Below are 9918 nucleotides of genomic sequence, written 5' to 3'. Positions count from 1 at the left end.
AACGGTATAATTACCGAAAATCGGCCGTTACCGACCGGTATTTGGCTACCTACATGAGGCCCTTAGTATGGAAAGTTATGTAGGTAAAGAACTGTTACACCTCTGTGGTTGACGGGATGGCATATTTTTAGTTGCCTCTGTCTCCTACTCCTTCTCCTGTTCTATCTATCTAAACCTATTTGATAAGCAGAATTCCATTAAGTTGTTTTATTCCAATTATAACAAGCCTTAAGAAGATGTACAAATTGTGACTGAGGCAAATATATATTTGTGGGCTACTAAACATGTTTATTTGTCCTCCAAGACTTTTAGATCAACGGATCAGCGTAAGTATAAGATGAAATTCTTTACTCCCATAACTAACATGAGCATTACAAATCAAAGCATGCAAGATGCAATCTGCAGAATTAGCCTTATTAAAAGAGTTGTTTTAGATTAGTTGAATGAGAGGATAATTACAGATGAAGATAAAGGGGAAAAGAAAGTTGACTTCAAACATGTTATTGGGAAGGGAACCACCCCCAATATTTGGTAATAACATTGCTAAAAGGGGAACTTGGTGTATAATAAGCAGGATGGGAATGAAACTGGTGAGGAATTGAGGTGGAGTGAATGTGAGCATAGTTATTTGATTAAAGGCACAACTTCTACTGAATTAGAAAGGAGTATACAAGTCATCTATTACGTATGTGGTAAGTCAGCTTATTTTGAGTTATCACATAACAGGGTAGGTAGCAGATACGCAGCTTTAGTCTTCCCCGGAATCTATTACACTAATGAGTTAGACTCACCCCTTGATTGCCACATTGCTATATTAATGTATGCCTTCTATAGGAGGTGCACTAAACAAAGTTAACATTAGAAAGCTCTAAGACCTAGTAGATCGGCTTGCTACTAAGACCGCAGGATCACTAACAGTAAGAAATAAAGAATTGCTTGCTAGGAGAGCTATGATCATGCAGAACCGCCTTTTATTAGAATTGCTGATTGCGAAGGAAGGTGAAGTCTGCACCATGCTGTACCACACCACGTGATCATTCTTGTTGTTATTTCTTAGGGCTAACTAAAGAATTGCAAGCTTCATACTAGATGATGGTGAGCATTCCCAGATGCATCTCACCGCTCCGTTCCTGACCAAGGACATCCCAACTGTCTCAGACTATCGTTTACACAATGGGTCAATTATAGTGCTTGAAGAAACTGTGAGAGCAACTCAGATCAAAGTAAGTGTATTAAGAGAGAATCCTCAAATGTATTCTGTATTCTGTAGAAAAATTGTCTCACCAACGCTGTTGGACGACCGACACCAAGCCGCTGCCTGCATCGTGCCGCGTGGGCACCGCATGCTGCACCGCTTCCACTTCACATCGCAACCACTGACATAGATTACATTGTGCAAGGTTACTGTGAATCTTTAGAAATTATGCAGCACTCCTTGGGAACGTTATCTTCTTGCTAGTCACTGTGTCAGGTCTGCCAGGTTTACTGTAAAGTAGACTGACCTCAGTGCCTCTCTGAGTACTGCTTCACTAGTCACAGAGTTTGTTGCTGGTATTTCTATGGCCGCCTGGGATCGAATTATGTGAGGGGGGAGTGCTTTTAATAGACCTGTACTGTCAGGTACTGAGTACCTGCACTTCTTTATTTTGAGGGGGAGAGTACCTGCACGCACTTCTCAACAGAGGTTCAACGCTTTTAATTGGAAAGTACTGCTGAATTTTTAAGCAAAAAATGCCTTTATTTTGGCTTAAATTGCCTCCGCTTCAACAGTAGTCAACAGGAGAAAACATTCTCCTTATCATGTTTTCTTAAATCTCCTCCTTTCCTCTTCTAAAATTTGGCATGTGTGAGTGTTGTAGCAAGTGTGCTATGTCCCTGCGCCTCAGTTCAAACAAGGAAAATGGGATACCTGACTGCTGGTTATAAAAACAGCAGTAAAGCAGTAATAAATAAAAGCAATAACCAGAGTACCACTGTACTGCTGCACCATCATTGATAGCTTGGTCCCCTGATAGTAGTTCATTTCCAAACAAACCCTGTAAAGTGCACACACGTCCTAGAATAAGATATGTGCTCTATATACATTCAACCAATAGTGGGTGAGTTGTACATTTTTGCTTGTAAAAATCATCCCCAAGAAACCTTAACCTATGTACTATGATGGATTAATGCTTTAATGACAATGTGCTAGAGCAGTGGTTTATTAACATGTGGTCCAGGGATCCCTGGGGATCCGCAACGCCTACATAGGGATCCGCGACTGTGTCAACAATTAAATAATATCAGATAATTAAATTGCATATAAATAAAAAAGCAGCATATAAAACTGAGTCTAAAAATTAAGATTGTATCCCCAGATTAATTTGTGAGGACAGTGCAAGTGCTTCCTATTAAAATGTTGTTGTTTTTTCTTTGATATTAGTTTGATAATTAAAAAAAAGTCATCATTTGTGTATTTGTTTGAAAGAGTGTTACTGTATTGTTTTGCGGTTCAAATTATCAAAAATGCTTACACCGGCTTAAAATAATGACTTGGTGGGGTCCTTGGATTCCAATAATGATTCAGTTCGAGTCCTCGGATTCCAGCACTGATTTAGTAGGGGCCGAAAAGGAAAAGGGTTAAGAAGTAAGAACCGCTCTGCATTAGGAACTCCGAAATAAATGTCAATGGAGCCTAGAACGCTTCTGAGCTCCGTTGTTCGTTACTCCTCCGGCCGCTAGGGGGCAAAGGGAGGTTTGCTGAATGTATGCAGAACAGAGCCCTTCTATTTGCTACTCCTTGTGCTTTGCTTCCTGTTAGATACCGGCAGACAGGAAACACAACAAGAAACCAGGAAGCACAGATGACAACAGTGAGAGCAGCCTCAGAAAACGCAGGGAGGAGGGAGAGATGGCGCCAGAGAAAACTAATAACGTACACTCTAGATCCTGGAGCTATGCTGTATGATCCCGAGCCCCCTCCCCAGGTGATCCCTTCCTTTATAAGTAACTTTTATTGTCATACAGTCTGGTGCATGCTCCTGGTATCCTGTTGTTATTAGTGCTGTGTTATTGATGCTTGTATAACACACAGTCTACCGTTAGTAGGGCCTTGTATCTGTAGTGTGATACACTAAGATTAAAGAAGTGGTAATGCTTAGGATGTTTTTATTCCATGCAGAGATACATTGAGATCAAAAGGTTAGTAATATCTGGCGTGTTGTCGTTTATTACCTGTCATGACACAAGGGGATAACAGGGGTGGGGTATGGTAAAGTGCTTAGAACTGCATTATTATCTGTAAATACGGCTGCTCGACTATAAAGTTCTTAGCACCCATCTCAAGAGGCATAGAGGTTAACTCTGCCTCCCTTTCCTAACTCTACTCTTAGTCTAACTCTTCTCCTCTCCTAACCCTATACCTCACTTATCTGTGTTCGCTTTTATTATCACCCTTCAACCTCACTCCTGATATGTATTTCTTTCCAGTGGATCTGAATGATTGATTTAGGGTTTAAAAATACAACTCTACACACTCGTATACCTCCTCACTAAATGGGCGAAGAGTAAAAGGCATTGTCGTTGTATGATATAGTCTATAGTCTAAAAACGGCCATGCCTTTTACTCTTCAACAACATTCCTATTTATATTTTTGTAGCTATACTGTAGACTCTATATAACCAATATCTATATATTCTAGCCTGTAATATCTGGCCTCAAAATGTAATATATTTCTTTTCACCAAGTTATTTTTCATGCCTCTTCTTCATTACATCCCCTCAAATTATGAGTTTACTTTTCGAACAGTTTGCCGCTTTCTGTACCCCTCATCATGTGTTGTATGTTTTCTGCTGTATTCTTGTTCTGTTGACTGATCCTACACACTCGAAACCTAGTTCATGCTCACCAAATTATCAAGTAAATATGTCTGTTAATATTATCTGCAAATCTAGAATGAGATGAAAGGTGTATAAGGGTCACGTATCTAGTTGTATTACATGCAGTGTTATGCTGTGAAATACAAAGGAAAAATGAAAGGGGTGTAGAAGCGTGGGGGTACACAGTCAATACCAATGGCTTCCGTCAGCGAAAGGGACATGCTTCATGACCAGCACACCCCCACGTGGCCTTATGCAAAATTGATAGTTGCTTCCTATTAAAATAAACATTTGACTTAGATCATGTCCTCCGTTAAACCTTGGCACTTTGTCACACTTACAAGATTTATGGTCTTGGACATGCCAACGTCGGCGCTTCTCAACATCCCCCTCATCAGTGCATCTTTTTGTCCCAGTGAGTGGAATATTCCCTCAACATCGCCATCCTCAAGAAATCCATTGCAAACCCTTCCATAATAGCCATTTTCAACCTATTTGTGGCCTAATACGTTTCCAAATTTCTCCAAGTCAGTCGATTCACAGCCTCTTCTCTTCCTTAGAAGTTCACCTTCGGAATCCACCCTTCTGAGTTTTATTGAGAAAAAAACATTACACCAAAGATCACGCTGCGCTGCCTCTCTACTGCCTGTGCAATCTGTAGCCACAAGATACTACACAAGTGAATAGGCAAACATGCTTGGATTCTTTGAAAGACTTTTAGTTGGTTCACGCCATTCCCCATTAACATAACCCACCTGGTCAGAGACATCACCTTACTCTCTGAAATCTCCACCATCACGTGCAGAGTGCTTCAAGCAAAGGATTTATTCCTGACCCTGTTCATCCCATGTGGCCAGCCTATCCTCCCAGCAATCATAAAATCAATCAACATTGCCCATCACTTGTGCACTGCAAACCCTTAACTACACCTAAAAGTACATGAAAGGTCTCTGAATCCGAACTAAGTCTTGGCATGCCTGATACTTGGATACAAGAATGTATACACCATTGCCAACCGTCAAGGCAGTTATTGTGCTAAGGGGTACTACGGATCCCATGACGCTTGCATACATCTAATGAGCCCCACCTCAACCAGTACAGATATTGCTAACATAGTGTTAACTATTTCCGAACTGAACTTCCTCCCTCAAGTCCAACTGATCACTATTCTTCCACCATATGTGCCTTTTACATTGGATTGCCCCCCTCCTCGCTCCTCCTACCTTGAACTTACATGAATGCACCGGCTCTTGCAGTTGTAAAATCATGCGTGTCCGACACCATTTGCGATTATGTAGAACTGTCGTTCAAGAACATTGGAAAACACTACAAAATCTGGATTGCTCCCCAGTATAGATCTTGTTCGCAGGTGCAGTGTAAGTGATCAAAGAAATAACCCTATGCAAGACTTTCCAGTACAGACGGCGGGCGGTAGATCACAAAAACACCTCATCGTGGTTATCCGCCCTTTGATTACCAGACACCAAATATCAGCTAATCTGTGACTTTGTTGCAGATGCGTCAGTCCTCATTTGCAAATGGAAGGTATAAGCATAAGAATCTGAAGAGTTGCAAAGGATTTGATTTGCCGGCAGTAGGAAAGAGGAAAGAACATGCAAGAGAAAAGTAAAGAAGATAAAAAGAGGATGCAAAGTGGAGGGATGGCATAATAGAAGAAGAGTTAAAAAAAAAAGAATGTAGAGAGAGGTAAGAGTAGTGGATAGTAATCCAAACGGCATCAGGTAAGTCTTATTGAAATCTAGGAGGATGTATTATGAAGGATTGTAGTGAACTAGTTTGTTTGAAGAACTGTCAGAGGACAGTTCTGTTTGAGTGTTCGCAGTAGAGACACAGGTTGCCCTATGATATTCTTCCTCTTATGTTTGTGGCGACCCGCTCTTGTAAAGGAGAGTTAGTGGCATACGAACTTAGAGTTAACATATTGAGCTAGAGAGTGACACAAATGCCGTCAGTTGTTTAACAAAGTTTGACAAACACTAATCTATGTTTCCCATTATTAGAAAAGTACCTTTCAGAGTTAGATGGGGGACCACTGATTTTAAATGTAGAGCTAGAAGTCCCCACACCACACTCTAATTATATGCCCCTCATCTTTCTGTTTCCGTATGGGTTTATTGCAAGCAGTGCCATTCAGTGACAGAGTGAGACACATATGATTGAGAATAATCCAGATATTGCTTTGCTGGACTATGGAAGAGACGTTGCTTTTCTGTTACCGTTCCCACTGTAGAAATAAGAAATGAAAACAGTTCTTATAGTGCTGTTAACATTAAGTGAGTAAGAATGTATAGTGCAGTGCTGCAAACTCATCTTCTAGGCGCTATCCTGTTGGGCTACATGAGCTGTAATTGTGTCGTCGTTTTTATTTTTTGTGTTCTTATGAATAAGACATTGCGGGGATTACTGAATTATGATTTTTAACTTGCAGCTTTCACCGCTTCTGGGTACAGTTGTCAGCGTTCTCTAGATCCTGTTCCTTCAGAGGCACGTATTGCACTGCCAGTGGTGTGAAAGACATGTTCAGCAGTTCGGGATACCAGTCTTTACCCGTGGGCGACAGTGATAGTTCTCCGTCTGACTCTGCTGTTTATGGATCTCAAAAGAGGCTTTTTGATTTTGGGCCCCCAGGAAGCACCTTTGATCCATTTTCAAAAGGTTCCTTGGCGAGTGACTTTTCAGGTGAGTCCTAGCTCCTTAGCAAATAATGGCAGCACTGCTGCAGAGTCTTAGCCATGCATGTTCTTCTCTAAAGCCCCAAGTCATGACATACAATTGTACAGAGCAAGAGATGAAGGCCTGTCTTGAGGCTGTTCCTCACATTGGTGGCGGGAGAGAGTGTGCACCTTGTGGGGAAGGCCACATTTCTGTGACTGTGGCAATCCGTCTCAGAGCACACGTGTTGAGACGTTAATATGAAAGTTTATAGGTAACTATCTGAATGACATTAGTGTAAAGGTTTTCAGAATTCTAGTTGTTGAGTGTCATTGGTGTGGCTGCTGTGTGAATATAACACTGCTTGTTAATCTAGAGCGTGTCAAATTGTATGCGGATTTTGGAGCTTGGCCTCACTTATTATCGCCACGGTTAGATGCTAGACTATGGCGTCCTTGTAACACTAATGTTCATCTGACCAATAGGCACCTTTGTCCTATTACGCTCACTACAAAGTCCATCCGTTCTACATCTCACCCTTGTTATAATGACCTTAACGCCCGACCACGCAGCTGCATTCTTTTGTTACATTCATTGCAGAGCCTGGTCTGTCTGGTTTCCTCCCTCCTTTTACACGACGGCAGAGCCTCTTCCCTGGTTTTCACCAGATGCACCAATTACAAACTCGCTGGATCTCTCCCTTGTTCCTTGCTCTGCTCCATCTCTCTCTGTGTCTTTAACGTGTCCTACAGGTTTCAGAGCCCAGCCTCCCTGGGTCTCACCCTGGGTCCACACAGCTCGTAGTCTCCTTCTCAGAAATCGAAGCGTCTGGCTGCAACTAAAATCTAAACGACAGAGTAGTGGTCTAGGATGTCTCTTACAATGCAAACATGTACGATCTTGATGTGTGATCCGCAGTCAATGTGTTTTCCATCCTAGGTGAATGAAGGGCAAGCCTAAAATGTCATCCAAGGTACAGGGGCGGACATCTCACCCTGCCAGGTACTCACACATTCATATTTGTATTGTACCACAGCAGGTTATGGAGTCGGAAACTGGTGGTTAGGAGGGGCATTGTTTTGGAGGTGTGTGAGAGCTTAGACCAACTGTTTCCTTGGCAAAAGACAGAAGAAATATCTAAAGATATCTGTGGACGTGACTTTTCTAATGCAAAGGTGTACATCCCTGTGCATTCAATAGCTTATTAGCTGGAAAAAGAGAGATGGGGGCACTTCCCTGTTGAGTACCACACATCAGGCGTTAGAGTAACGCATTTTAATGTGGTGGTCCGCATCGCCGCACTAAAATGCATTAGTGATGCATTATAGCACTCCTCGACCACCCTGGTGCGCTAGGAGGAGCTGCAACGAGTGCGCAGCTGGCAAAGTGCGCTATTGAGACAATATTGCCTGTGTTCAAACTGTCTATCAAAAATACACAATACATGAACTCTGGCCTTCCCGGGAAAATCATTAAATTACCCCGAATCAGGTGAGCAGAGCCACTAGCCTAGTGCTTTCAGTGGGGTACCAGTGTTGGTCATAAACAATACCAAGACCAGCCAGTGCCCCACGTGGATCTGGGTGGGGTGGTGCCTTGACTGTTGAGCTAATGAACTTCTGCTTCATGCAATCAAGTCATTAATCACCCCCAGGTCAAGCGGAACCCGGCTAGCACGTGTCTTCATTGTTGCTACAGAAACAAGCATTGAAAATGCAATAGGTCTCGCCTTTGATTAAGTTAAAGCCATTTGCTTTGCTAATGGTATTGTATAGCAAAGCAAATGGCTTTAACTTAATGAAAGGCGAGACCTATTGCATTTTTAATGCTTGTTATATTAGTGAATGCTTGACAGCTCCCCCAAAACAGAAGTTCTACACAAACCAATCACTGACAGCCAAACAGGTGGTAGCAGAGCCAGACATATTGGGATTGCTAGTGCTGGCTTTAATGTGAATAGTTTCTCATTTATAAAGATACCACTAAGAAGTTGGACTTTATCTCCCAGGACATACATGAATAGGGTTACATCTCTAACCACGGATATTAAGGGGTGCTTTAGCTTCACCCTCGGGCATCTAAGGATGCTCTAGAACCAGTTCCAAGAATGCCACTTGTACTACATCGCTAGCAATAATGAGCATGGATGTGACGGGACTGATTATGTATGCTTTTCTGATTGGTTAGTCCCTCTCTCATGTTCTGCTACATAATGCAAATCGCCCTCTGCTGATAGCCATGAGTTCAGCCTGGGACTGGATACGTCAACCATACATTATGAAGTTCCGCTAATACACCAGGATTTCCTAGCGCTCGCCAAAATTGTACCTTTAACTCAGTTACTCATCAGTAATATACTCTAGGTGGGGAATGTCTGAAACTTGGAACAGTTACCAGGTTTACTTTCATCTAAACATGCACTGTGAGCGACATGGTCATAAAAACATAACACAAAGAAGCTTACATTAGAAACTTTCGAGCTAGCACCCCATTTCAGGAAGCTCTGAAGACCAGCCACTAAACATTGACTGCCGCATTTCAGTAGTTACAAGAAGTCTGACAGCAATGTCGGGCGCTTCCTGTCACATGCCCAGAGCGGCGGTGGAGTAACTGGACTATGGGTGGAAGAAGTAAACTGCCTGTTTCAGTTGAAGGCCAGGAGGAGGCTACATACAAGACCCCGGTCTAGCAGCTTCTGCCTGTCTCAGCTTAACCTGCTTTCCCGGAACTATGCTTAAACTCAAGAACTTCACTTTAAATAAATAAAATAAAAAGTAGTAATAGGTCTTTTCACATTTTTACCTAGACTGGACCGACTCCTTCGAGCTGTAATGGCCGACACAACAGCATGCAGTAAACGCACACACTGCTTGACTGCGCCCGGCACCTGGGATAGAAACGGCACAACACATAGAAGGACACGTGTTCATTAAAATGTGTGCATCGTAGTAATGTCAAATCACGTGCCACTCCCTCCCTAACGAGACGGGGTCGCTCAACAGACTGCTACTAAATAAATGGAGGCAGCGAGAACCTTTTTATTTTATTTTACTTTTTTTAACTATCCCAATTGTATTTGTGACGTATAATTACGTCAATCTCCGTATGTAACATACTTGGTTCTATTGTAAAGCGCTCCGACACCTTTAGTTACAGTCCGCGCTATATAAAAAATGCAATAAATAACCAACTTCTGACCATCGACACACGTCCATCAAGACACAACAAAGCACTTTTGTACAATAGCAAGTAACACCCGAGAACGATAAAAAAACTTTTTCCGACAGTCCCCTGCAGTCCAGGAGTTAACAGGCGCCAATCAATCCAAACATGTTTAAAGTGCGGCAGATCACTTGTGGGGGCCTCGGAGCGCTTGAGCTATGTGAT

The 9918-nt window shown here is 42.3% G+C and overlaps 1 protein-coding gene across 2 annotated transcripts in view; it reads left to right on the top strand.

Moving 5' to 3' along the window:
- The first annotated feature begins 2802 nt into the window (after positions 1-2802).
- STOML1 (stomatin like 1) overlaps positions 2803-9918 on the top strand; it is an 80282-nt gene continuing 73166 nt past the window's right edge. Inside the window, exons 1-3 of one of the 2 annotated variants that reach the window (XM_085643898.1) lie at positions 2832-2966; positions 5375-5565; positions 6308-6558. In XM_085643898.1, the coding sequence (XP_085500024.1) occupies positions 6396-6558 (163 nt within the window). In that variant the 5' untranslated portion in view covers positions 2832-2966; positions 5375-5565; positions 6308-6395. Of the gene's footprint in view, positions 2967-5374; positions 5566-6307; positions 6559-9918 lie in introns of both variants that reach the window. The other variant, XM_085643897.1, reaches the window with a different exon arrangement.

Source organism: Triturus cristatus, chromosome 3_1 (assembly GCF_964204655.1).
Source record: "Triturus cristatus chromosome 3_1, aTriCri1.1, whole genome shotgun sequence".
Classification (NCBI taxonomy): Eukaryota; Metazoa; Chordata; class Amphibia; order Caudata; family Salamandridae; genus Triturus; species Triturus cristatus.
This window is presented reverse-complemented; position numbering and strand designations above follow the sequence as displayed.